At 41.5% G+C, this 26717-nt stretch overlaps 10 protein-coding genes across 10 annotated transcripts; 3 read left to right on the top strand and 7 right to left on the bottom strand.

Annotated features, from left to right (window-relative positions):
• Positions 1 to 2017: 2017 nt before the first annotated feature.
• ATC70_000540 (uncharacterized protein) lies at positions 2018 to 5433 on the bottom strand (the record flags this gene model as incomplete). The annotated part of the gene is made up of 13 exons (XM_064819954.1): positions 2018 to 2386; positions 2446 to 2597; positions 2652 to 2753; positions 2812 to 3056; positions 3109 to 3361; positions 3415 to 3552; positions 3614 to 3740; positions 3795 to 3903; positions 3958 to 4109; positions 4165 to 4350; positions 4418 to 4546; positions 4602 to 4825; positions 4884 to 5433. The coding sequence occupies 13 exons, from the start codon at positions 5431 to 5433 to the stop codon at positions 2018 to 2020; spliced, it is 2736 nt and encodes a 911-aa protein (XP_064683874.1).
• A 1150-nt stretch (positions 5434 to 6583) lies between these two features.
• ATC70_000539 (uncharacterized protein) lies at positions 6584 to 9985 on the bottom strand (the record flags this gene model as incomplete). Its single annotated transcript, XM_064819953.1, has 1 exon — positions 6584 to 9985. One exon carries the CDS (start codon positions 9983 to 9985, stop codon positions 6584 to 6586), a length of 3402 nt encoding a protein of 1133 aa, XP_064683873.1.
• A 476-nt stretch (positions 9986 to 10461) lies between these two features.
• NOP16 (Nucleolar protein 16) lies at positions 10462 to 11904 on the bottom strand (the record flags this gene model as incomplete). Its single annotated transcript, XM_064819952.1, has 1 exon — positions 10462 to 11904. One exon carries the CDS (start codon positions 11902 to 11904, stop codon positions 10462 to 10464), a length of 1443 nt encoding a protein of 480 aa, XP_064683872.1.
• A 423-nt stretch (positions 11905 to 12327) lies between these two features.
• Positions 12328 to 13965, bottom strand: ATC70_000537 (uncharacterized protein; the record flags this gene model as incomplete). The annotated part of the gene is made up of 10 exons (XM_064819951.1): positions 12328 to 12375; positions 12432 to 12515; positions 12581 to 12739; positions 12800 to 12895; positions 12956 to 13032; positions 13087 to 13195; positions 13258 to 13500; positions 13604 to 13787; positions 13842 to 13855; positions 13909 to 13965. The coding sequence occupies 10 exons, from the start codon at positions 13963 to 13965 to the stop codon at positions 12328 to 12330; spliced, it is 1071 nt and encodes a 356-aa protein (XP_064683871.1).
• A 1090-nt stretch (positions 13966 to 15055) lies between these two features.
• On the bottom strand, positions 15056 to 15940 carry ATC70_000536 (uncharacterized protein; the record flags this gene model as incomplete). The annotated part of the gene is made up of 1 exon (XM_064819950.1): positions 15056 to 15940. One exon carries the CDS (start codon positions 15938 to 15940, stop codon positions 15056 to 15058), a length of 885 nt encoding a protein of 294 aa, XP_064683870.1.
• Positions 15941 to 17855: 1915 nt separating this feature from the next.
• On the top strand, positions 17856 to 20021 carry ATC70_000535 (uncharacterized protein; the record flags this gene model as incomplete). Its single annotated transcript, XM_064819949.1, has 9 exons — positions 17856 to 17967; positions 18030 to 18121; positions 18223 to 18265; positions 18322 to 18404; positions 18510 to 19001; positions 19066 to 19157; positions 19216 to 19243; positions 19309 to 19868; positions 19922 to 20021. 9 exons carry the CDS (start codon positions 17856 to 17858, stop codon positions 20019 to 20021), a joined length of 1602 nt encoding a protein of 533 aa, XP_064683869.1.
• Positions 20022 to 20326: 305 nt separating this feature from the next.
• ATC70_000534 (uncharacterized protein) lies at positions 20327 to 23697 on the top strand (the record flags this gene model as incomplete). Its single annotated transcript, XM_064819948.1, has 3 exons — positions 20327 to 20731; positions 20793 to 23070; positions 23129 to 23697. The coding sequence occupies 3 exons, from the start codon at positions 20327 to 20329 to the stop codon at positions 23695 to 23697; spliced, it is 3252 nt and encodes a 1083-aa protein (XP_064683868.1).
• Positions 23698 to 24015: 318 nt separating this feature from the next.
• ATC70_000533 (uncharacterized protein) lies at positions 24016 to 25356 on the top strand (the record flags this gene model as incomplete). The annotated part of the gene is made up of 1 exon (XM_064819947.1): positions 24016 to 25356. One exon carries the CDS (start codon positions 24016 to 24018, stop codon positions 25354 to 25356), a length of 1341 nt encoding a protein of 446 aa, XP_064683867.1.
• A 161-nt stretch (positions 25357 to 25517) lies between these two features.
• ATC70_000532 (uncharacterized protein) lies at positions 25518 to 26024 on the bottom strand (the record flags this gene model as incomplete). The annotated part of the gene is made up of 4 exons (XM_064819946.1): positions 25518 to 25577; positions 25653 to 25715; positions 25773 to 25909; positions 25961 to 26024. The coding sequence occupies 4 exons, from the start codon at positions 26022 to 26024 to the stop codon at positions 25518 to 25520; spliced, it is 324 nt and encodes a 107-aa protein (XP_064683866.1).
• A 279-nt stretch (positions 26025 to 26303) lies between these two features.
• On the bottom strand, positions 26304 to 26675 carry ATC70_000531 (uncharacterized protein; the record flags this gene model as incomplete). The annotated part of the gene is made up of 1 exon (XM_064819945.1): positions 26304 to 26675. One exon carries the CDS (start codon positions 26673 to 26675, stop codon positions 26304 to 26306), a length of 372 nt encoding a protein of 123 aa, XP_064683865.1.
• Positions 26676 to 26717: the final 42 nt, after the last annotated feature.

Genomic DNA, 26717 nt, shown 5'->3' with positions numbered 1-26717 from the left:
AGCAAGTTACTGAAGCGCGCTCGCGTTATAATCTTGAGGAATAAAAGCTTCTTCGAAGATTAGTACACGTTGGCTTTGTAAATTTCGTTTGTTAATGAAATACCAAGTAGTGGTTCAGATGTTGCTTGGTCTTTGTTCATGATCGCGTACTCTACGTCTGTTCTACTGTGATACATCTGATTGTCAGGGAAAGTGAAATATGATGGTATCTGGGCTTGACAACTATATCTTGCCAACAACCATTTTAGAAACCAAAACCAAATAAGTTTCTTATAAACTACACGTTTGGGATGTTCAGCAGGTTCAAAGACAATCTGGTGCCGTCAGAATAACAGAATTAATGTCTAAATTGAGAGCAGGCGTTATCCACATTTCTTCGTATCTAGAAGTGATAATATATAGTATTCTGAATCATTGTACAGCTGTCAACAAACAAAAATTGTGAAAGTACACTAACAACGCATAAAGGAGTATCAATGGCGGATAGCCACTACCATGTGTTGATAATAGTACAATATGACATGAGATATATCAAAAGACGACACATGTAAGAAAGAAAAAAAAATCAAACAGTAGATTCACTTAAGTTGAATCGATGTATACCGTTAACGAATTATACGGCATATGTTTAGGGAAGTGCTAATGAAAGATTTGACATTTCAGACGTTAGCTATGCAGTGGTTTATGGATTGTCTGTACGAGCTACAACTTCAAAGACTCAAAACTGTTAAAAATTTATTCCACTTCAAGCCATATATGCTCCTTTGATTACTGCAATCCTTGAATGTCAAAACACTACGTTAATGATCACAGACTATGTCTTCTCGTATCATATTGTCATTTGCTGACATTCTTGTTAATAACCTACAACCAAAAATGCTGTATACGGTACACTCTAGCCATGTACTATCACAAGCAATTGAAACTGATTTTTTTCTATCTTTCTTTATGCTTTGCCGCTCGATGTTACCAAGTATTATATGGTAATTGGTCCTTGGTATCATCTCAAACCAACATTCCCAAGCATGCCATCACTTTGACGGTAAATTTAGGCATCAAATTGCAATTTAATAAATTATAACCAATTATACATATATTTTGTATTATTTATACTTTCGTCTAATAGTATATAGCAATTATATACGAAGTAATCAACATTATAATCAACATAACAAAAATTGATCACGTGCAATTTTTTTACAAGATACAATATAGAAATATAAATTCTTAGAAATTATCTGGGATGTTTTTTTTTGCTTGGGTAGAGCGTCTAGTTGTCAAAGTAAAGGTGCTGGTTCAAGGCACGATCTTGGCTTTGTTTTTTTGTGAAAGTGTCGTGTGTGTAGAACTGTCATCGTGGTTCAAGGTGATGCATAACTTTGTTAATGTATTTCGACATTATTTCTATCGAATCATGACTTAATCAATAAGAAAAAAAACACTCTTATGCTATGTAGCATTTTTGTGAACGGTATTTTACGCAAAAATAAACAATACAAGGGAAACGAGATCAAATGAAGGGTAGAAAGGCAATTTATTGATATTGGTTTACTATAGTAATAGAAGCACACTTACCTCGAAAAGAAAATGGCAATAGTTCTCCCCTATTTTGAAGGTATTCTGGCCTACTAGACGTTTACCACCTACCGTCTTAAATAAAAATGGCAATAGCTCTGTCATATCATAGAATCAGGCAGTTGACAATAATAGGAAAGCGATCCATCTCATTCCTTGATTTAAACCGAGAACACATGGGCTAGGTCTTACTGCAAACGTATGCAACTGGACTTACCAGACAAAAAAAAATCAGTAGAGAAAAAGAAGATTTCTAAATTTCAGCAACCCTTCTCCTGTAGTAACATTGACCAATCGCTCTTTTCGTCTTGGTGAAGGCAATCATCTATCAAAAATAGATCAAGTATAGCCTTTTTTGGTAATAACATACAGCTTTTGGGAAATTTATAAAGTAAATGAAAGAAAAAGAAAAGTCTAATGGATTGGAAAAAAGGAAAATGCTCTACCTACCCAATGACGCATCCCCGATCTCCCGTAAGACTTCCTGTAGGTCTTCTTCATCATCGCCACCTTCCGCGAAATCATCATCTTCGCTATCTTCTTCAGCGACAGCATCACCTTCATTGAGCAACTCAAACTGCTGATATTCAATGACCACCAGATCGTTGGTTGAGCCATCTGGGGTTGGTGTAAGACTGATGGTAGGTTGGACCTGGTTTCTGACCTGCTGCAAGGTCTTCTTGGCTACGTAGAGCCGGCGACAAGTTTGAAGGAATTGCCTTCTCAGCAAATGGCTCTCTTGGCTTCTCAAAGCCCTCTCCATCTCATCATACTCCTTCGTAAGGTTGGAGACAAACCTATTTGATTCCTCCTATTGTTTGGATTTGGTGAGCACACGATTCAAGTGGTGGCTTCATCTGATGGCCTTACAATTAACAGTGTTGCCTCCTCGACGTGTCTGTTCAGAAGATGCCAGTTTGCCAGGGCATCCGACAGTCCCAAGATGTTCTCACCTTGAGCTGAAGTTCTCAGCTTTTCAACTTCCCTGCCAACGGTCATCTTCATCTTGTCTTCAGCACCATCTAATGCGAATATTGTTGAGTACAAAATCCTAACCACTCAATTGCTTATATTACCAAAATACTTTAACACTAAAGCGTTGATGCGACTAATGACTTTTTCGGTTAGCCGGTGCAATGCTTCAAGAGAGATTACAATACGGGCTGCCTTGGCAGTTCCTACATAGATTGTTCATTAGACCCTTGCCAGCCATTCCGAAACTTGGATAAGACTTACCAGAGGAGCCTGCAGGTTGATGCAGCTTTTTCTCTCTCATGACAATGGCAAAGAGGAGGTGAGTAAGGTAATTGTTTAGAGCATCATATCTGCAGTCTTTGACTTGGACATGATACTCGCCAAACAGAGGATCCTTGAAATTTTTGGGCCTGTTGACAGGCAAGAACTCAAATTGGCGCTCCATGAGTTGGATCTTGACAAGCAAGGTCTTTCTCAAGTGCTCAACATGATACCCAGTAAATTTGCTGCAAGCACAACAAGGTTAGATCTGTAATTCTCTACTGATTAAAAGCTTACCTCTTTGTCTCCTTGTTGATGAGCGTCATATGCTGAGCAACCAAAATCAGATAGTGTACCTTTGCGTTACGCAAAGCTTCCACTCTCTCAGCACTGTTTTGAATCTGTTCCAGGCCAGAAAAATCAGGAAAAATACAGAGATTATCTGCATGTTTGAGCCACTCCTGCTCCAAATTCTTGTACTCTGCTATCGACATGTTGAGAAGACGCATTTTTGTAAGCACCTTCTTGTACTTTCTGTTGATGTAAGAGGCTAGAATGACAGCTATGTCAGTCTCCGTCCGTCAACATATGCGAGGTCCTTACCCAAAGAATCTATCTTGTCACTTCTATACTTGTCCAAGACCTGTGTCAAAAGAGCGTGTCGGTTGGCCTTGCTCATATTGCGAGACATGCTTACAAAATGATTGCAGTGGGACCACACTCTTTCAACAGATTCGCCATCTATAAATTGGATGAATTAATAACAGTCTTACAGTTCACAGAGAAATTCATAGTCGCTTACCTGTGAGAGCCATACCCTTCACATATCTTGGAAAGTATTTGACTTGGCAGTTGAGGCTGTGAGCCAAAGCATGGAAAATGGCTACGCCATAGATGGGGTCATGTCTATTTATGAGAGGGACAGACTCCTAAATCAAACAAGGCATTTAAGATTATGAGTAGTGAACAAGCTGAATGCTTACCTCTATTCTTTTTTGGCACATGCAAACGATGTCATACAAGACAGCCAGCTTTTCTTGGTCTCCCAAGTTATCAACCACATGACTGATTGCAGCCAAAGCGTACTTGCGTCTACAAATTATGATGTTAGCTTTTCTTAGGTCGCATCTTTCCTTGTTGATTTACCCTTCGCCACCAAAGATGTCAAAGATACGCTCGACAATACCATGTCTGGCACAGTTCAAAGAGAACACACCACACTCATCAAATCGGTTGCCATTTTGTCGTCTATGGTCAACACCGGCCTTGAAGTCACTGTCAAGATCTCGAAGTAAGCACTGATTTGACATAATTGTTATTAAAAAGTGCCTCATATATTAATCTTTCAGGTACCTCTTCGTCAGTGACCTCAGTGTGATCATTGAACCGCTCAACTTCCTCAGGAGGTGCCACCAAGGCACTCTCTGCTCTTGACGGAGCAAAGATGCCCTGCTCCCAGTTGTTCTTGCTAGAGTTGCGATCTTTGCGTCTTCTCCACGAAAAATTACCATCCATGGACACAAACTTGCGTTCAGCACCCTATCATTTTTGTTTAGAGAGATGCTCCAGGCTTTTCTAAGTTGCATACGATAATCATGTAACTTACATGGCAAGCATAGCAACCTACTTGCAAAGCCAACGAATTCTCTTCACGCAGACGATCCATTGCATGCTTATGAACATTTCTGTAAATCACTTGAAGCATGTTATATACAGAGGCATCCATCGAAATGAACTACAATCAAAGAATACATGTAAGCGGACATCATACTACCAAGGGGTAGACTTACGTCCTTGCTGAATCCACCTCGTTGCAAACACCAAGAATTGTAGATTTTGGTGAATCCATGGTTGGAAACATAGCCATCTAGCTTGGCAATGTTACCATACTCAAAAACTGAGAAATGGATTGCCGATTTTGGTTGTTGAGTGGAAGTTGGGAGCATCTGACAGAGCACAAGGGTTTCCAAAAGAGATTGATGATCACAGTATGCCACCGAGAACTTCGAAGGTCCTAAAACAGCAATTTAATCAATAAAAAATGAAAAGCTTAATTTTGTACGATCAATTACCACCAAACATGAATCCAGTCAAGTCAGAGGTGCGTCTGATTGAGCAGTTGCAACTAGCAGGCTTCTCCATTTCCAAGGGCTTCTCGAGTCTAAAGTCGGGCTCGCCACACCTCTTGAAAGACTCGATGAATGCAGTGAGCAATGCTTCACTGCCTTCCGCCCAGAACTGCTTTCTTTGCTTCTTCGGGTTGAAGTTACGATTGTGAACTCGTTCTACACGTTCAACTGGAGCTGGATGATCCTGACTGTCGTCGTCCACCCACATACCAAACTCATCAGCATCTTCATCCATTTGTTGTCGTGCCTCTTCAAGTCGTGCGTACATTTCATCTGCAGATCCACTGCCATTGCTTCTACTTCTACTTCTCTTGGCAACGTTCTCTGCTTCTTGCTCTGCAAGTCTGCGCTTCATGGCGTCACGTTCTTTTTTATACAACCTTCTGTCATGTGTAGTTGCAGTTCCGTTCTGGATTCGCTTCATTCTGTCCAGCTTTTTAAGTTCTTGCTTCTTCAATTGCTTAAGAAGCTTTGCGTCTTCGATGCTACTCATGGTGATATTTGTTTATAGAGAAAGAGAAAAAAGGTTTTCGAGAACAAGCACCTCATCAGACAAATATTGAGGACAAATTACAGGGTCTGTGGAACACAATTAATTTGAATGGCGTCAAATGTCGATTATAATTAGATTACTTTCCTCATTTTCGGATATTTTTAGAAACGGATGGCTGTTTAACTGTTTCTGCCTATGGTAATGTATGTAGCAGCTTTGGTTTGGTAATTATCTCAAGTAAACAAACGTCAGAGCCTCTATGTAGATATCACTGCTGATGCCAACGAGGACCACCATATGTAGCAGCTTAGAAATACACGCAAAATTGATTAAATAAAGAAAATAAATGTAGGCATCAGCAAGCCAGAAGTTTGGCCAAAATGAAACGACGTAGGCGAAAGTGAAGTATAAAGTAGGCAAAAAAAAACTCAAAATGCAAGCAGAAAAAATCAAAATGCCAGGGGAGATTGGAGGGGATTGTGCCCAAAAATTTACAACCAAACTTTTTTTTTATTTTTTATTTAAGCTGACCCTCGTTGATTCAACCACTAAACTGAGTGTAGAAAACTTCAAGTTCTGTCGTTAAAACATCGAAGAGTATGGTAATATGCGGTGAAAAATCGGCCAAAAAGCATGAGGGGTACCTCATGGTTTTCATCGAAAATCAAACGATCGCGTTTTTTGACCTTGATAATGAAGACGTTTACTATGGTATATCATGAATCAAAATGTTTCTCTCGATCCAAAGCAACCTCTGAAAACACGTTTGTGAAACTTTCATATGAAAAACCTCAACATTTTAGCTATAAACCTCATTTCATTTTTTCAGAAAGAGCTCGTGTAATTCAATCGAAACACCTCTTATAAATAGCATGATTAGATGCGCCTTGAAAAATACGTTAAGAAAGTCTAAGGAAGTAAGGAGTGATAATCATTATTTACCTAGTCAAATCTTGCAAAAAAAGATTTTTTTTTTTTTTTTTTAAAATTTTGTTTATTGATTGATTCGCGTACACTGAGAGTAATAGGTCAGAGTGAAGAGGCGAGTGCAATTTAGATAAAGAATTGGATAACTATAAGCTAAAATATGAAGAATAATATACTAAACTAAACTATATAAAAAAAAAACTATCTAATAATTGGCTTTGGATTACAGGAGGGAATGGCACTGATCTTCCGCAATGGTCTGACGAACACTGGTTCGAATACTGGCCAATATCGCTGTATGGTCCATAGGAACATTGTCATAGATGAACCTCATGTGGGCAAGCCACAGTTGACCAAGGGTGATGATGAGGATTCGGAAAGGCTTGATTCCAGCAATTTGGCAATACCAAACGTTGGAGAAATCAAGTTGCAGAAGAGCCTCTTTAATATCTAGAATCGAGGTGGTAGGCCACAGAAACTCGAAGATGACTCCCTGCCAAACTTTCTCTTTAGAAGGACAATGAAAGAGGAGGTGACTTGGGGAATCGTTCATAGACAAACAAACTGGACAGAGAGGAGACACAAAGACTTTGGGCATAATAAAATGCAAAAATCGACGGTGAGGAATTCGACCCAGAATGAGACGGTATATCACATTACGTTGGACAGTGGTAAGAGACAGGGACCAAAAAAATTTCCAGCTGGACGCAGAGATTTTGCGCAATGCCAAAGGAGAGACCACAGACGAAAGGACAGCCCGACGAAATGCCTTAGCCGAGGCCTGAACATTACCAAGAGGTTGATCATCAAGGAGACGAAACTGCTCAATCAAAGGAGCAAATGAGACGACTGAATCCTCTAAAGGAGCTGGGCTACAGACTGGCTCGAAGTAAGGTTGAAACTGTAATTTCCCTGTCGCTAGGCCTTTGAACACTGTGGAGGGAGTTCTTTTCCAGGTGAGCAGAGAGGGGTCGCGAGTATCCTTCCAATGGACGAAATTGAGCCGGGAATCATACTGAAAAACGTCGGCCACCATCATTTCTTTGACACGAAGGGGAAGCACGAAGCTGGAGGAGGGAGGTACAAACACTGCAGCCTGCAGTGGCAACGCCATAGCAGTAGCTGTATTAATGCGGGCAGAGCCAAAAGAACGAGGGAGATAATCAACAGCACGATATATCATATCCACAGTGCCAGTTCGTTGTTTCAGTAACCCTTGAGAACGAGACGAGGGAAAAAGCAAAGGGATTTGGTGAAATTGGCAGTTGTTAACATTTCGAATGTGATGGCTGAGAAGAGATGACACAGGATGGGCATCAATGGTGGATTGATCATACACCAACAAAGGTTGCAACCATCGAAAGTACAACGCTGAAGCTTGTAGCTGGATGTCGATCACCCCGAGACCACCTTGTTCCTTTGGGAGAGTCCAGACAGACCATGGGATGACGGGGAATATGTTCTTTCTCAAAAATTGTATGGCAAGAGATCTCAGCTGTTTGAAGTCTGCCAGAGTCAACGGAGTAACCCGTAGGATGTACCAAAGTTTGGAGAGCAAAAGAGAGTTCAAGACAGTAGCTCGACCGACAACCGACAGTGATCGAGTAGAATGTATTTGAGTGGCAATTTTGATCTTTGTTACCAGCGAGCCCATGAAGTTGACACGTTGGAGACGACTTTGAACCAAAGGAAACCCCAAATAGATTAAAGGTACATCATCTTCAACGGAATGTAGATGATTGATGTGGATTTGAGCCAACGAGGTCTCCCAAATATCCCATGTATCTCTGCCAGATACCGAAAAGGCCTCCACCTTATCGTAGTTGAATTTGGCATTGGAAGCGCCGCAATACCTGGACATATGTATTTGCAACCGAGCGAGATCAGCAGAATCATGGACAAATACCAAGGCATCATCAGCATAACAAAGAAGCTTGGTTTGTTCAGTTCCCATAAGGTACCCTTGGAATTGACGATCGTTAATTATGGCCAACAAGAAGGGTTCAAAAGCTAGATTGTATAGGATTGGAGACAGTGGATCACCCTGCTTCAAACCTCTCAGTTTCGCCACTTCGGACGATAAGTGTCCATTGAGGTTGATGCGAATCAGGTTGTCACCCATTAACTTGTAGATGCATTTCACCAAAGGGCGGGGGAAGCCAAATTTCAGCAAGACGTGCCGAAGGTAGTCTAAATTTACACGATCATATGCCTTTTCTTGATCAAGGAGAAGGCCAATATCAGTATCCAAAGAGCCAAATGTAGGATCGTCGTCCCGTTGTTCCGCAACTGTCCATTTTCGTTGTGCGTCTTCCATGATTAGTTGACAAATCATACCATTTTCAGCAATATATCGTCCTGGAATGAATCCTAACTGGTGGCGGCTGATAAGCTGGGTAGAGACGTCCATGATACGCCGGTTGATGCATCGAGTAAAAAGCTTGTAATCCGAGTTGGCCAAGGATAAAGGTCGATAGTTTTTCATGTGAGCTGGATCGCCTTTTTTGTACAAAAGACACATAATGGTTTCGTTCCAAGATTTAGGAAACTTACCCTTCTGTAGAGCTGTGTTGAATATATCGGTGACAAGGGCATGCAACGGAGGATATTTCAAAACCAAGTACAGAACCTCGTAAGGCAGGCCATCTGGGCCAGGGCTGCTGAGTCTGCGGGTGTGTTTGCTATCTTCCAAGAGTTCTTCCATGTCGATTGATAACATCAGAGATCCCTGCTGTTCACTAGAGATTTTCAAATGACCAGGGATGGATCGTATCAAAGTACTAAGAGCTACTGAATCAGTTGGGTCGGGAGTAAATAGAGTAGAGTAGAAGTTAGTCGCTATGGTGGAGATACCCTGTTGATCGCGACAGAGTTCATCAGTAGTGGGGTCCCTCAATTCAGTGATAGAGCGCTGATTCTCTCTGGCCAAAGCTCTCCTCTTCAGGAAACCAGCAGACTTCTCACCATTTTCCCTCCAAAACTTGCCGGCTTTGAGAATCTCAATTTCCGCTATAGTGTGTTGCAGTAGTTTGATTTGAGTATTGACATGATCGAGGCCTTGGAAAACCAAACCTCTATGCTTGTGTTGTCTCATCATCTTGTTTCGCTTGGACAGTAACTGATGCAGTTGTTTCTTCCTCCAATTCAGATCTTCTAATTGAAATGACTTGATGAAAATCTTGACTTCAGCTTTTACCCAATCCCACTGTTGTTGAGGAGTAGAAAAGGATTTGATTAGTGTAAATTGCTCTTCATTAGCCAAGAGAAATTCGGCTAATGCCTTGCGAAACTGTCGATTGCGAGCCAAAAATGGGTTAGCCTTCCAGCTGCCAGGTCCTCGTCCATTGTTGTCTTGATACTTGAAAGTGAAGCCTAATAATTCATGATCCGTCCATTCTGGAGAGAGATACTGTTGATGGATACTAGGAATTTGATGATGAGCATTCGTACTGCAAAACACATAATCCAAGATGGCCGAGTTTCTCCCACTATGCCATGTTATCTGTTTGTCATCTCCAAAAATGTCAATGTAGTAGTCATCTAACAGATCCGTCCATTCCTTAGGGGCGCTAGACAATGTTCCGTCCATCCTTCGATCCTTGTATTGATAATTAAAGTCCCCCATAATAAAAGTGTTGTGTAGTGTGTTGGTAATAGTATCCTTAACAATGGGTATGTCAAGGAGTTCTGTATAAAAGGCTGATCGAGCTGATGGAAGCGATGATCGACCATATATGTTTAGAATAGTTGCAATTGGTGTTGTAGTTGTAGATTCCTGTATATCGCGAGTTAGGTGAACAGAAGCTAGTATATAGCGTCCCTCATCGATGCCTTCCGATATAAGATTAATTGTTAAATGTTTGTTGAGGGCTATGATGCCACAATGTTGTGTCCAGAGACTTGATTTGCTGATAAAATGATTATTGAGTATGTCAATTGATGTTGAGTTTGTAGCATGTGTTTCTTGTAACACCAGTATATCATATTCTAGTGTTCGAAGATATCGAATGAATTGTTGTCTTTTTTTGGGATTTTCTGATTTGATTAAGCCACGGCAATTGAGGGTGGCTATTTTGAGTTGATAGTGGATATTATTCATATTTAAAGATTGGTGGAAGGTGGTGTACCTGAAGGTGCAGGTGGTGTCAAATTCCTATCAATCGTATCCGTATCATCACCAGACATGCGCCTGGCATCACTGTGGGGGTTAGAGGTTTCAGCGTGTTGATATCTGGCATAACCGATATCTAAAGATCCTTCCTGGCGGGTTAACTTCTTCGCTGCTTTCGAGGGATCAAATTCAGGATGAGATCTGCGCACATCCTTGGAAACACTGTTTAATGCATCCGCATCAGAAAACTTTGTATTCGTGTTGTTCTCTTCCATAATGGTATCTCCAGTTATTTTGGTTTGTTGTTGAGAAGCTTCAGGGGAGGGTGCATCAGCATTAGGTTGAGGAGCATCCTGCATGATATGATCCTTGTCTTCTACTGGTTTGCTTCGACGTTCAGGATCGGCCCTCTTTGGGGGAGTAGGCTTGGCTCCCTTTCGTTCCTTGGGCTTAGCAGAAGTTCTGTCAACAGCACGAACCTTTGCAGGTACCGATTCTGCGTTGTTTCTATCACAATTCTTCGATACATGTCCACGTTTGTTGCAGTGGTAGCATATTGCCCATTTGTGGTAGTCTGGGCAGTCAGCACGACAGTGATCAGGTTTCTGACACTGGCGGCAAAAGGCTGGCATTTGATCCCATTGTAATAGGATTTGTCGTTGGTCATCTTCCTTCGAGCGAGTGTCCCAAATGATAACTCTCTTGAGAGGTTCCAAGTGTCGCTGTCCACTACATTCAACTCCAGCTTCATGTGAATCCATACATTCATTACCAGGAACATTGGATAAGGTGAGATTGAGGGTGACATATCCTTCACCTTGAAAGATACCAGTCTCTGTCTTGAAAATACCATGATCCAATACGTCTCCAAAACAAGAGAAGCGCTCCGCCATTTCTTTCTTCAGCTGGACAGCAGGAAGAAAAGGTAGCTTCTCCATAGTGATACGCACAATGTTGGCATCTTCGGTAAAAGAGGGAAAGCCCTTCAGGTAGGTCCCATCCTCCAAGGTAATTCCTTGTTCGATGAGAGTTTTTCGGCCAGCTGCATTTGGTAGCCAAAGAGTTTCCAAGAATTGGTGACCAAGGTAGTGTCTAGTTTGTTTTCGATATCCTAGAAAATCCTCATACAGATCATCTCTTTCTGCCTCTTCATTGAACTTGACAAGTGCCTTGTCCAGAAGAGTTCTATCTTTAACTGTAGTCAAGTCTATGAATACCGAGTCCTCTTCTATCCCATTCATGAATGGTCGAACCATTGCAATAGGTTTGGGAGGAGTGGTGTTAGCTGCAGACGCGTTCTGGATCGAGTCGGCAGGAGGGGTGATCAACGTAGGATTGAATGAAACATTTTGCTGTTGTTGTCGTAGTTTGCCCTTCTTGTTGTTGCGAACGACATGAGTCCACAACTCAGGAAGTGGGTGTTGCGATGTCATTACAAAATCCAAAAATATAAAATAGATTCCAAAAAAAGATTGGTCGAGTCGCAATTTGATCATAATGAATGAATCAGGACAGAAAGTTGATCGGCATTTAAATTAATTTGGGTGCTGCTGGCTGGTGGCATAATGGACCCCATTCTCATTATGTAGATAATTGATGCTTTTCAAAGCTCAGTAGAAGGAGACTACGACTTGAAGCAAAGTACAATCGTCTAGCCTGACAATTTTACTTTTCTTATTGCTTTTCTTTGTATTTCATAACGTTATTCAGCCTCAGCTGCCACCGGAAATTTCCTTATTAAGCTTTGAAGATGCCTGTTGACTATAAGTTTATTAGGTTAAAGAATAAGAAAAAGTAAAGGGTTACATATTAGATAGTTTATAAATTAAAACAGTATTAGCAGTGTGCCATATTGGTTATTTGCCGTTGTTGCTGTTATTATTGTTGTTGTTGCCACCAACACCCTAGACGAATTGTCAGTCAAATCAAAACAAAATAGTATAATCTCCATCAAACTTACAGGATGGCCGAAACCGAACCACCAGACAAGGATGGCAATAACTACTGCAAGAATGATAGTGATGAAGAAGCAGCACCATTTTTTCTATGTGCATGTCAAAGACCATGTTAAATTACAGAGCCTTTTACCCTTTCCAACTAGTAACTTACTGCACGAGTTGATCTAGCGAGGATAATTGCTCTATCAACATGCTTTACACCCTGCTCCAAATCAGCCTGTGTATTCTCTGCATTATTTTCAATTTGATCAAAGACTTTTCCTTGTTCTTCCACCATCATTTGCATATCTTCGAATAATTGAGCAAGTTCCTATACAGGGAACAAGGTCAATTGATACCTCATCAGGCAAACCGCTTGCTGATACTTTACCAAAATGGTCTTTTGAATACGCTTAATATCATCATGTCTAGTTTGAACTTCGGATAATACAGCTTTGGCTTGGCCTGATCTACTGTTTTGCATCAGCTGTAATCGGATGGAGGATGTGAGTACATCTGACAAACATGAACACTCAGTCAACTTTACACTTTGAGCAAAAATCTGGTTTTGTTGGTCTGAGTCGATGATGGCATCTACTTCCTCAGCAGTGACATCCTGATTGACTATATAATGTGTTGGCATGGTAACATTCTAGAGATATACCTGTATATACGCACCAATTCTAATTTGTCTTTCAACTCGTTGTCTATATTTCTGGTTGAATGTAGCCTCCACATCCTTATATCGTTGAATACAAGTAATGAATTCCTTTTTAACTCTAGAAACCTAATGTACGCATATTTCCTTTAGTATGTGGATGCCAAAAACTAGTTTTATCTGCCAGGTACCTGAGCCCTACGAATGTTCAAATCAGAATTTTTGGGGTGTCCTGCATTACTGGACTCAAGAGCCTTGATTCTATTTTTAATGTTACTGTTCATGCTTGAAGTATCCTCAACGAACTGAGAGAGCTGTCTAGAATTCTGCTTCCATTGCTGCTCATTGATGCTGACGAGCGATGAATCATGTAAATCGCTGATGAGATCAATGTTGCGATTGATGCTCTTGATGGAAGATGAAATATCATCTACCTATATCAAACATATGAAAATTTGGTCAACTTTGTGTTCCCCTAAATTTCTCCTTTCTTTTTTGTGCAAGAGAAAGTAAGCCAATGCTATAGGATCCCCTTACCTCTGCTAAGAAACCTTCCATGGTTGAAATGTCGCTCTGAGCTGTAGGTGCGACAGCAGTTTGGGCATGATTTCTTTCTTCCATTTCATAAGCTGAGGGTCTGGATTCATAGGTAGTGGTGGTTTGTTGGAATCTCTGATTGCCATTACTACCAGGTGTACGAGTGGGGCCAAATGCATCCGTACTACAAATGTAAGATTAGAAGACATAGCAAGTGTTATTTTCAATTGCACAGTACCTGTCTGAACCACCCTATGCGTTGTGATTGTTAGTACATCCCTCAATATTAGATTAGTCATTCTTACACGAAGGTCAGCCATACGATCTCTACTAATAGTATATCTAGTGTTCTTGTTACTCATTATAAATCACAGAAATTAGATGGTAAGATCAAGGTACAAAGAAAAGAGAGGTAGACGAAAAAGGAGTGGATATATGGTTGTAGAGGAAAATAAAAGAGAGAAAAGACAAAAGAGGGGTGAATGTTACTACTTTACTGTTATGATTGTGTGCCAGCAGTAGGTCCTTGGTAACACCTTGGTACAAAGTTTATTGGGCTGGTATCATAAAGCATTATAATCAAAAATGGATCAGCTACTTTTGCTAGCTTGATATACTTTTGGCATTAAACCAAGCTCTGATATCATCTCGATCTATTTTAGCTATTTCATTGCACATGAAAAAGTTTTAGTAATTCATCGCAGAGGATTAGTTTGTGCTACCTGGGCATTTGATGATGATCCTCTTGCTCCTTTCATTTTAACATGTAGATGACAAATTACAACGAATGCGCCAATCTTTTGTAAAATCGTGGAAAGATTGCTGTTGGCAGTGTAAATGAAGCTGATCTCATGTTGGTTCATTTCAACTACTCAGACTCATTTTTGTCTTGTATTACATTATATGAATGATGACACTGCATCTCTGTTTCTAAAAACTAGTCTGTTGTAAAAAAAAAAAAAAAAAAAAAAAAAAAAAAAAAAAAAAAAAAGGGTATCTCTACAGACCTTTTCTTTAAGCATTTGCCAAATAGCTGTCTTCTCTACTCGCAAACTACTCTTTTGCTTTCATGGTGTGGGACACAACATCTTGATCAACTGCATCCCAATCTCACTACTATACTGATGTACCTGCTCTCATCGAGAATACAATAGATCAAGTGAGATATTTGCATCGGAGATCACACCATATTGTTCAGAGAGACACCGCTGAACGTCGATCCATTTCCTAGCTCGAAGCAACTTTTTCATAAGGTTGCCCGTTTTATTGCCCCATAATTCCAAGTAGTACCAAGAATACCACATGTTGTTTGTAATGAAAAAGGTTAACCCAACCAATAAAAATGAAATGTATTAGTGTAAATTTATTAAGAGATGTGATTATGTACAAGCTGAATGTAAGCATGAGAGATTAATAGGTATAGGTTTAAATAAGCATATGGTATGGAGCAAATCATGCATGAGTGGAGTAGTTGGGTGTATCCAAAGTGGATGCTGTGAGACCACCGATAATTGGCATCATTTGAGCTCGCATTGATTTCTCAACGGGTGACATGTAATGGTATTTCTGCTGCCACCATCCTCCTGCCTCTGCAACTGCAAATTGCTGCGAGTTTGTTGGCAATCTAGTGCTTGTAGTGAATAGTTTTTTGTCAATCTGTCTGCGAGTAGGCCTGTTGTGGAGAGTGTCAAAGACACGCTGCATCTTTTTTTTAGGTTGAGCCAAAAAGTCAAACGAGCACTCAAATCCCAATGGCTCTACCCAACGTTCACCTGGTCTTTCCTTGATGACATCCTGTGGGGTTTTGGTGATATTATAAGCCAAGAAGACTCGTTGCTGCTTCGAGCTGTAATGGTGTTGATGTAAACCGGTGTCTTTGATATCCAGGGACAAGGATGATTTGATGAGATTATGTACCAACAACGCATCGTTAGTCTCAACAAAATCAGGACCAACAAGAGAAGCCTTGTACAAGACGGGTTTACGAAGGAGCTTGGAGGTGTACATTCTCACACTGACTTGCTTCACAGGAGTGAATGCTAATCTTGTCTCTGTAGCCTTGGTTAATTTGAAATCCACGGTGAATCGCCAATGACTCTCTTGGTCAAAGCAGAGTCGTAAATGACATTTGCTGCTGTCCAGCAGCTTTTCAACGAGTACTTTTCTTGTCAGTGTGCGCAATCGGTAGTTGAGGATCAAGGACATGGTCAAAATGTCTGGAATTGACAAGTTTTGAAGGATAGCAACGATGACTTCATTTGGGAAATCAGATAAGGTTTTTACCCCGCATTGTAATGGTTGATACTTATGATTGTTGAATATAGCAGAAATTGGCATTTCTTGTATAGTGTTTAGATTAGATAGAAAACTGTGTGTTGATAAGGGTAAAATAAAAAGGGAAAAGGAGGGGCATCTTTATTATTTATCTCTCTTTTATCATATTCAATTGGTTCAAAGGATCATCAGATTTGATTCTAATGGCCAATACCACGTCGTGTGAATTACGAAAACTCGTTACACATGTTATTGCAATGTCTATTTCAGGTATCTTGTAACTACTGCCTGAGATTGGTGGGACTCGAGTGCTAGCAGCCATCACCTGCTTATTGCGGTAAACGGCATTTAGTTACTCCAGCTTCGTTGTCTCCACAAAGCTGGAATACAATACCATTCACTATGATGTTTTAAATCAACAATGCAAGCTCTATATTCAAGTAAATCAAGATGCTATGCCGAAAGTGTGCAGTGTTCACCTGTCAGGCATTTCATGACCTCCAATCTTCACATTTGTCTAGTATCCTTCATAAACAATCGAAACATAAAATCCATCTTTCACATCATGCATCTCGCTGCAGGATCTCAGCTTTCCAGTTTCATCCAGCTCGTACCATGCAGTGTACTTTTCATTGTATCTCACTATAGTGTCCCATGCTTGTGATGTTAATTTCGATAGTGGCCAATCCATAATGAGAAAACTTCACTTTGAACTCGAGTACGGCCTTGAGCTTCGCCATCCATGCTTGAGCTGTATAATGTAGGCAGTGTACGACGTGTGGCTATCCAACTGATCGACACTTGAGCAGGGGGGGCATTTGAATATGCCACATCCCTCCACATACTGATTCATGCAAAGTCTCTCAAAGAAAGGAAATAGATGTGGTAGTTTTGAGATTAGCAATGAGTCGGCTTTAGTATCCAAAGACGTAAGCATTGAATTTGTTGTTGTTGGGCCTCATTTTGCTCAGAGTACAAGATGGCAGCGTCAAAAGTTTTCCTTGCCATGGATTGTCAAATGAGAGAACTTGTTATAGTCCTTGATCGGCTCGCGCCATCGTTTCAAAAGAAGTGATGAATAATGCTTTCCATTGCTGTTAATTACTGAATAGTGTCTAGAGGATGACGATCCATGATTTGGTTTAGAGTACGTGAAAATGGCACACACACACACACACACACACACACTCTTTTTTTTCAGATGATTTCAAAAGCCACACTTGGATCGCTCCCCGATCGCTGAATTTCATTCTCCAACAATTCAAGCTTACTTTCATTGATACATCAAGGTCTTGACCTAAATTTATAAGGTTTAGTGGGAAAAAACCAGGCAATAAGGTTGACGAAAATGAAAAATGCTTATATGAATGGTATTCTGCAAGACTTTCTCTCGTACGATGAAAATAAAGGCACGTTTTTTAAGCATTCGACAGTGAAATACGCAAACCACAGTGCTTGCTAATATCAGGTGTTGTTGAATAAGCAGCTTGATTCAGGGCATGGTCGTGGTACAAGCTCACTAACCCGGGGGGGGGGGCTCTTTGAAATAAGAATGATAAGATGCTTAGCTTGATTGGATAAGATCATGTCCTGCTCTCCCTAAGATTACAAAAATCGCTCTTTGGTTACCCCAGACATTTCTACATGAATTTTTTTTTTTTATCAAGGAGGAAACATTTAAGACCGTTTCACCCTCTGCTAGTTTGGCGCAAAATGACATGGTATCGTTCTAAATGCATAAACTTTCTCGAAATGATAAGAAAACTATTTATCGTTGCAAGTTGGTTTGACAAGATTTACCATATACAAAATAAATAAGATGTTGTTTTTTTTTTGGTATTGTAGATATGGCCATATTTTCATTGGCTGTCATAATGTATTCAATCAAGTATAAATCTAGCTGCTTTCTCTCTCTACCGTCATTTCTCTCTCTTTCTTCTTCTTTCTTTTTATTCTTTACACCAAGAAATACAGAAAAATGGCTCCCATCGTTACTCCTCAAATCACATCCAACATCCAATGGATCTCTCAAATGAACGTTGATGTTGAACCTACAGCTGGTCGTAAAACCACTGTCATTGGCACCATCGGTAAGTATTAGATGTGGGGTCGTCAACCAAAAAGTAGGGACTTTTAACATGTCGAAATTCAGGTCCCAACACCAACAGTGTTGAAATGATCACTCAGCTTCGAAACGCTGGTTTGAATGTTGTTCGTATGAACTTTTCTCATGGATCTCATGAAGTATGTATTTGTATTTCACGGTATTTTGCGGATTTTTTTTTTTTCGCCATGCTGCGTTTAGGCTCTAAAACAACCATATTTCCTTATTTGTTTCGTAATAGTATCATCAATCAGTCATTGATAACACACGTAAGAGTGTAGAACGTAAGTATATCTGTGTGTGCTTGTGTTTGGGCGTAATTTCATTGACATTTGGGCAGTCTATCCTGGTCGTCCTGTTGCTATTGCTCTTGACAATAAGGGGCCCGAGATTCGTACTGGTAACATGAAGGACAATATCGAGGTAATGTATGGGGCGAAAGATTAAATCAAGATAACGAGCATCCCCCTTGATTCGAAGTTTCGTGTCAGCTGACGCTAACTTTAACTACTTCCATGTACATATTAGATCCCTATCAAGGCTGGCCATGAAATGATCTTCAGCACCGACGACCAATATGCTGAACAATGTAACGACGAAATTATGTACATTGACTACAAAAACTTGCCCAAGGTCATTGAGGTTGGTAAGACTGTCTACATTGATGACGGTGTTCTCTCATTTGAGGTTATTGAGATCCTTGAGGACAGCATCCGTGTTGTTGCAAAGAACAATGGCAAGCTCTGCTCTCACAAGGGCGTCAACTTGCCCAACACCAATGTTGATCTGCCTGCTCTCTCTGAAAAGGACAAGAACGACTTGCGATTCGGTGTCAAGAACAAGGTAGATGTCATCTTTGCTTCCTTTGTCCGTCGTGGCCAAGATGTCAAGGATATCCGTGAAGTATTGGGCGAAGAGGGCAAACATATCAAGATTATCTCCAAGATTGAGAACCATCAAGGCGTCGAGAACTTTGATGACATTCTTCAAGAGACTGACGGTGTCATGGTGGCCCGTGGTGTAAGTTGATAGCTGCCGTCATGAAGCGCATGGTCATTGATTGTATGTATGTGTGTGTATCTAGGATATGGGTATCGAAATCCCTCTTGAGCGTGTGTTCATCGCTCAAAAGATGATGATTACAAAGTGTAACTTGGCTGGTAAGCCTGTTATTTGGTAAGCGTTGCAGTCCGAATTGTTTGGCGCCCCATATCTAACGTCAACCTGTCGATAGTGCTACTCAAATGTTGGAATCCATGACTGTAATGTTTTGTTTGTATATACACACCCGACGTAGGAAATTGACGTAATATTATTATATGTGTAGTACAATCCCAGACCCACTCGTGCCGAGGTCTCTGATGTGGCCAATGCTGTATTGGATGGTGCTGACTGTGTCATGCTCTCAGGTGAGACAGCCAAGGGCAACTACCCCATTGAGGCTGTTCGAACCATGCATGAAATCTGTAAGCTTGCCGAGACTGTGCTCTGCTACCCTGCTGTTTTTAACGAGCTCCGTTCCTTGACTCCTTTGCCCACCGAGACAACTGAAACTGTTGCCTGTGCTGCAGTTGCTGCTGCTCACGAGCAAGGATGTGGTGCCATCATTGTGCTCTCTCAATCTGGTAACTCTGCTCGTCTCATCTCCAAATACAGACCCCATGCTCCCATCATCGTTGTCACTCGTAATCCTCAGACTGCTCGTCAAGTCCACTTTTACAGAGGCTGCTTCCCCTTCCACTATCCCAGAGCCTCCTCTGCTGCTGCTGCTCGCTTGTCTGCTTCAGCATCAGCTCATGCTCATTTGAGTCCTGCGGATAATGCACCCTGGCAAGAGGATGTGGATGACAGAATCAAGTGGGGTATGGAGCAAGCCATGAAATACGGGTAAGTTGCTTTGTATTGTTATTTTCATTGCGTGCTAACTGTCTCTCTCAAAGTTTGCTCAAGAGTGGCCAGCCTGTGGTTGCTGTTCAAGGCTGGAAGGGAGGCCTTGGTAACACCAATACCCTCCGCGTTATTTATTCACCTGCAAAATAAGTTGCTTTTCTTAAAAAAAAAAAAAAAAAAAAAAAAAAAAAAAAAAAGTCTCATCTAAATCAAAAAGAAAAAAGAGGGCCGACACCAAGCTCTTTTGTTGTATCAAGCATATATCACATCCCTATTCCTCATGAATAAAGTATAAAAACAAATTGTATCACATTATGTTGGTATCTAAATATCAGAAAATCCAAACAACAATAGCCTAATTAGGATGCATTGTTGTGGTTTTCTTAAAATGCTGCTCTGTTTCTCTCTGATGTGCCACTGGTTTGTCTTTCTTTTGTATATTCACCTGTTCTACTATGGCCCATTCACCACATGGAAACGATCAATGGAAGATATCGCACAGAGTCAACGCAACCACACAGCCATCATTGTCTTTAGGCAGATCACAATCACCGTTCTCTCGCATAGACAGGTACAGGCCTAAATCACCCATCATCAAGCGAGACTCCCCACAGCATAGCCCTGACCACGATCACGAGCAGCTCTACCCACCAGACAGCATGCAGCAAGATGGAATCAAGCCGGCCACTGTGCAACAAACCAAGGTGGTCCCAGAAGCTGCCATCACCCATCAAGATCACATACCATGGACTTGGTGGTCGGGATACGCTTTCTTTCTCACATGCTGCATCCCCAACTGGGCATTGTCTGCTCTTGGAGGCAAAAAGACCAAGCTCATCCAGCAAGCATGGCGAGAAAAGGTACGCTAGCATCTGTAAGCAGGAGCAAAGTGCTGTGTATCATACTCACCATTTGGATTAGATTGCGCTCTGCAGTGTCATTATTCTTTTGTGCATCTGCCTTGGATTCCTCGCATTTGGCATGCGTCTGGCGCTCTGCCCACATGAAAGAGAGACCAACTCATACTCATTCTACAACCAAAGCACCGGCCAAACAGAGCTGACATGGCGAACGGACATCAATGTCTACGGAAGACTCTACCCATTCGACTCTGTCAACACATTTCTCGCCACACGATACAACATTACCCTATCAAAAGACTTTGAAGGAGCCAACCTCAGTCCATTGTTCGATGCAGATCCTGATAGCCTGTGCAGTTCCTATATGACACCCACCACTGAGCATTGCACTGTCATGAATCCCTACACGCCAGAACCCACAGCTGCGCTCAACCACTCTTGCATTTCTATACACGAATTGACATCGTGGTTCAATGCTGATAATTTGCTGGAATTCAGTTGGGACGACTTGAAGCTTCAGTTGAAACAGCCTGTATTGCTTCATCAGCCCTATTTGATGGTACTCAGTGACACAGTCATCGATATTCATGCTTACCTGGTGGCAAATCAGAGCATTTTCGGAGACAATGTAGACATGCTTTTGAGGCAGACTGCTGGACAGGACGCCACGTACATCTTTAGTGCCTGGGACGATGCCAAAGCAGCTTGGCCCTGTATTTCTCGCATTTATGCAGCTGGTGTGATCTCGAGTGACACAATGGGATGCATCGCCTATGAGATCGTCACTGATTTCTTTCTAGCCATGGTCATTATGCTCATGCTAATACGCTACAGCATGGCTTTGGTGTTTCACTGGTGGGTCAGTCGTCGCTTGACGCTACCGGGTGGCCGTTCTCGAGGCATATTCGCATGGAGATCCATTGCTGGCGGTAATCAGTTCCCCAAGAAGCATAGGCCGTCTAATTCTTCATCACAGGATACACTAGTCGCAGAGAATGGCCTGCTGCCTTCTGTTCCTAAAACGAGCAAACTAGATATATTCGAAAACGATCCTCGACACACCATCTTGTTTGTAACATGCTACTCGGAGGGCAGGGAATCCATCAAAAGCACACTCGACTCGTTAGCAGCAACCACCTACTCCAATGATCACAAACTTCTCTTCATTGTAGCAGACGGTATCATTACAGGCTCAGGCAACAGTAGACCCACATCAGAGATTTGCCGCGATTTACTCACATTGGTGGACTGTGGCCCAGACGAGGAAGAACCAGCATTCGAATACGAGGCCATTGCCGATGGAGCCAAACGAGTCAATCGCGCCAGAGTGTACACGGGGCACTACAAATCCATTCCAGCCATCTTGGTAGTGAAATGCGGCACTGCATTAGAAGCGCATCCCAACAATTCCAAGCCAGGCAATCGAGGCAAACGAGATTCGCAAATGATCCTCATGACATTCTTTCAAAAAGTTATCTTTTACGACGTATTTTCGCCACTGGACTATGAGATATTCTGGAAAATGAAGAAGCTGATGAAGGGAGGACTCTCACCCGACAAATTCGAACTAGCGTTGATGGTGGATGCCGATACAAGAGTAGACCCAGACTCCATCACACACATGGTGGCAGCCATGAACAATGATATTACACTGATGGGATTGTGTGGCGAGACAAAAGTAGCCAACAAAAGCGCTTCTTGGGTCACTGCTATTCAGGTGTTTGAATACTTTATTTCGCATCACTACGCCAAAGCATTTGAATCTATCTTTGGTGGCGTTACTTGCCTGCCAGGCTGCTTTTCCATGTATCGCATTAAAGCACCCAAGCATGGCGGTTGGATCCCGATATTGGCAAATCCAGACATCATTCAAGAGTTCAACCTAACTACTGTGAATACATTGCATGCCAAAAATCTACTGCTATTAGGTGAAGATCGCTTCTTATCCACTCTGATGCTGCGTGTATTTCCAAGAAGACAGATGATATTTGTGCCCCAAGCCACGTGTCGCACGATTGTGCCTGATTCATTTGCCGTGTTACTGTCTCAACGAAGAAGATGGATCAATTCAACAGTACATAACCTAATGGAATTGGCGTTGGTGTCTGACTTGTGTGGCATTGCTTGCTTGTCGATGCAGTTTGTCGTGGTCATTGATCTGATCAGCTCTATTGTTCTGCCTGCTGCCATCCTACTTTTGCTGGCATTTTTCATCAACTTGGGGTTCACTGATTCGCCTCAATATCAGCCACTGTTCATTCTACTTGCCACGCTTGGTCTGCCTGCACTCCTCATACTATTCACTGCGAAAAAAGTGTCTTATATAGGCTGGATGACAAGTAAGTAAGCATGCAGTGAGCGTATGAGTCGCATGGACTGATGTGCGTGTGTTTATAGTCTATATTTTAGCATTGCCCATCTGGAATTTCGTGCTGCCAATCTATTCATTCTGGCATTTCGATGACTTTTCCTGGGGAGAAACTAGAAAAGTCAATGAAACAGCACGACAAATGCACGCCAAAGACGAGAAAACCACGGCTTCCTCTGTCGATCTGACTGTTGAAAAGAAGTTATGGCATCTGTGGGAGCTGGAGCGACTGAAATCACCCACCAACAGGCCTCAAAAGACCAAACGAAGTGCGCCTTATCCGTCCCCTCCTCCTTCACCGAAACCAGCCTACAGAGTAACCACAGTCTCTCCTCAGGTAGTGGGGCTCTCTCCAACAATATACCCTCCTATGTATCAACATCCAATGTATTATAACATCGACCCACGATCCCAACATCAACAGCATCTCTATCGCAATAACATGCATCTTCTGCCACCACATCCACGGCCCCAATCCATCGCCATGTATCCTCAAAACCACCATCCCATGCCCATGTATCAGCAGCCACAACAGCTTTCGCAGAACAGTAATCTGCAATACAATCTGAATAGAAGGTTTTCTACCAGCTTCTACTAATTGAGGATCAGACAAACAATAGACTGACATATAATCTGAGAGAATAAAGATATAGGCAGGCACAAATTCAGGTACACAGAAGCATGTTTGATATTACCTCTTTGAGATAGGGCACTTGGCCAAGTGCACGAGCTTGAATGAGATTTTCATGAAATCATTGGCTTACAACATTGCAAGTTACAATAAAATTTAATTTGTTCTCCCTTCAAATTTTTTTTCCTTGTGTGCCCTCCAAAACCCTCCTGGTCAATGAGTTGTTTCTTTTTCTTTCTTTTTCTCTCTCTCTTTCTCACAAATACTATAAATAATTTCTAAACAATGGGTGTCCAAGACGTTGTAGCTCGTCTCAACAAATCAAAGTCAGCAAATACATCAAAACCCACAAGCAGCATTCCACCTGTGCCAAAGAGAAAGATTGTGATGACAGTGGATGACAAGAGACTGCCACCCTCGCCAGCCATGTCTCCTACATCCACCATCGCCAGCAGTAGCAGAAAAGACGAGAATCCACCCACAGCGAATGGCATTGCTTCCATGATGCAAAGATTTGAGCAGAAATCTCCTTTGCCTACCACCACTACCACCACCGCTACCACCACCACTACCACCACCACTACCACCAAATTACCATCTCCTCCAGAATCACCATCACCACAACAAAACAAGCTAAATGTCACACAAAAGCCTAGAGATGCACATTCTTTGTTCAAATTTGACGCAACCGCATCTGAAATTGTCGATCTCTTTCAGTCATTGCTGGATCAAAATGCAGCTGCAGAGGAGTACATCAAAACACTGAAACAAGATGTCGAGAAATACGCTTCAGATGCCACCAAAGTGAGAGATTACGAGATCCGCGTAGAATACTTGGCACTGAAACTAGAACAAGTGTCGGAAGAGAGAGACTATTTCGAAAAGGAACTGAATGAATTAGCACACAAACAAAAGCAGACTACGGTCATGTCGAGTCCTTTATCCCCTGCATATAGTCAAATTGGTCAGCGGGATATCGTGATTGAAGATGAGCAAAAACTACAGAGCCAAAACAACGATGCCTATATGGCTGACCTGTTGAACGTATATGAAGAGATATCGGATCAAGATGACCATGAAGGGGGCGACGATATGCAACTGTTTGATGAGCAAAGTGCCAGTCAAATACAATCACAGCAAGAAGAGATTGAGATACTGAACGACAAGCTGATTGAATGTGATCGAGGTGTTCAAATCACATTGATGAAATACGTTGCAGACTTGGAAACGCAGAGATTGGAAGCCAAGGCATTAAAGCAAGTTGTCAAGAAGCAAGATGAGCTGATTACAAAGCTGGAGACCAAGATCAAAGAGGTTCCAGAGAACCCTGATGAGCTGCTCAAAGAACAAGTCGAGGTGCAACGTGTGGAACTGGAGAATAAGCGTGAATTGCTAGCACAGCTTCTGAACGAAAGAGAAGACTTGCTGAGAAGACTCAACAGCAATCAACGGAACTCAGTACTAAGGAGATCTTCGATTGAACTCTTGACAAACATCATCAACAACAGACCTGCTTCATTCTCTTCTGTGGCATCATCTTCTGGTAGAGGAACCCCACCTTTGACAGCCCCACCAAAGCAACCATTACCACCATTACCATCTCCCACATCATCATCTTCTGCTTAAATATAGAGCTCATTTAATTGCTTAAATGAACAACCATGTAAATCTCCCCATCTCCATCTCCATCTCTCTCTTTTTTTTTTTTCTTTGTCTCTTTTCTTTTGTACATTTATTATCATCACTTCTTAATGCTATATCAAATAAATCCACATGATTCCTCTTTCTCATCCCCAAGCTGCAGTTGTGCAGTAATTAATTATTAAATGACCATCTGTATTAAAACACTAAAAATGAATGGATTTAGTACATTAAAGACACGTTTTTTTCTTTTTTTTGTTCGGTTAAAATATAGTGTGTACCTTGTGAAGATTGGATATAGTCTCATCGGGCGAGGGAGAAAATGCACTATTAATATACAGAAACTAGAGAAATAGAATTATGCATGCTGCTATTTAGCTTCAACACCAAACAAAACGTACTAGAGGATCTGGCCCCTGGTATCGAAGCTCTTTACGAAGGAACTGTATCACTGTTTGAAACTTGTTTGATGCTGCTAGTTTGAATACTTTTTGCTTCAATATAGGTGCGTTGCCAATAGCTCGAAATACGATAACAACTAGTACAAAGTTGAATATAATCAGATTAACCAAGCGATTCACCATCTCACCTTTAGATGAATCCTTTTCTTTGTATTTCTCAATCACTTTTTCCAACACATTATCCTCCTCCATTTTACAGTGTTTTAGTTGAGAAAAAAAAAAAAAAGAGCTCGTATCAGCAATTTGCGGATGATGATCCTGTTTCTTCTGCTCTTGAATGAGGATATAAAGGGACATACTCTTGTGGCAATTATCCAATCAGATAGAATCAGTTCTTGATAGAATCAAATTTTCATAAATAACATCAGTTTATTTACACTGGCATTGGAAGCAATGGGATTGTATTAAACTATTAAAAAAATAAAGATAGAGGCTTCCATATCTTTATGGTATAGGAATGTAAATTGTAGTTTAGTTGCGCTTGAACATCATAAAGGCCATGAACAAAGCAGCAAAGGTAAGGGCAAAGCTAGGGTAGGCAGTGACACCGGCACCGACAGCCTTGGCTTCAGGTGGGCCTTGACAGTTACCAACACAAGTTAAGCCTTGTTGCTCAGTGGCATTGCGCCATTGACCGCCAAAGAAATAATCACAATCAAAAGTATTGGGCATCTTCTCAGGAGCAAATCGGATACATTGAGCATCGTTGGTATTGGTGGCATTGGAAGGGATACAGGCAAAGTTATACTTGTATTCACCTTTGGAGTTACTAAGTTCACTATAGTTACAAGTCTTGGAGAAGTTGGTGGCGGCACCATTGACATCAAAGTTATTGTTGGACATGCTATAAAGGAGAGGCAATCAGGAACACTGGCCTGCGTTGCA

This window comes from Mucor velutinosus (genome assembly GCF_035048745.1).
Source record: "Mucor velutinosus strain NIH1002 chromosome Unknown tig00000041, whole genome shotgun sequence".
NCBI classification, from domain to species: Eukaryota; Fungi; Mucoromycota; class Mucoromycetes; order Mucorales; family Mucoraceae; genus Mucor; species Mucor velutinosus.
Note: the sequence above shows the minus strand (reverse complement) of the source record. Positions and strands in the feature narration are given on the sequence as shown.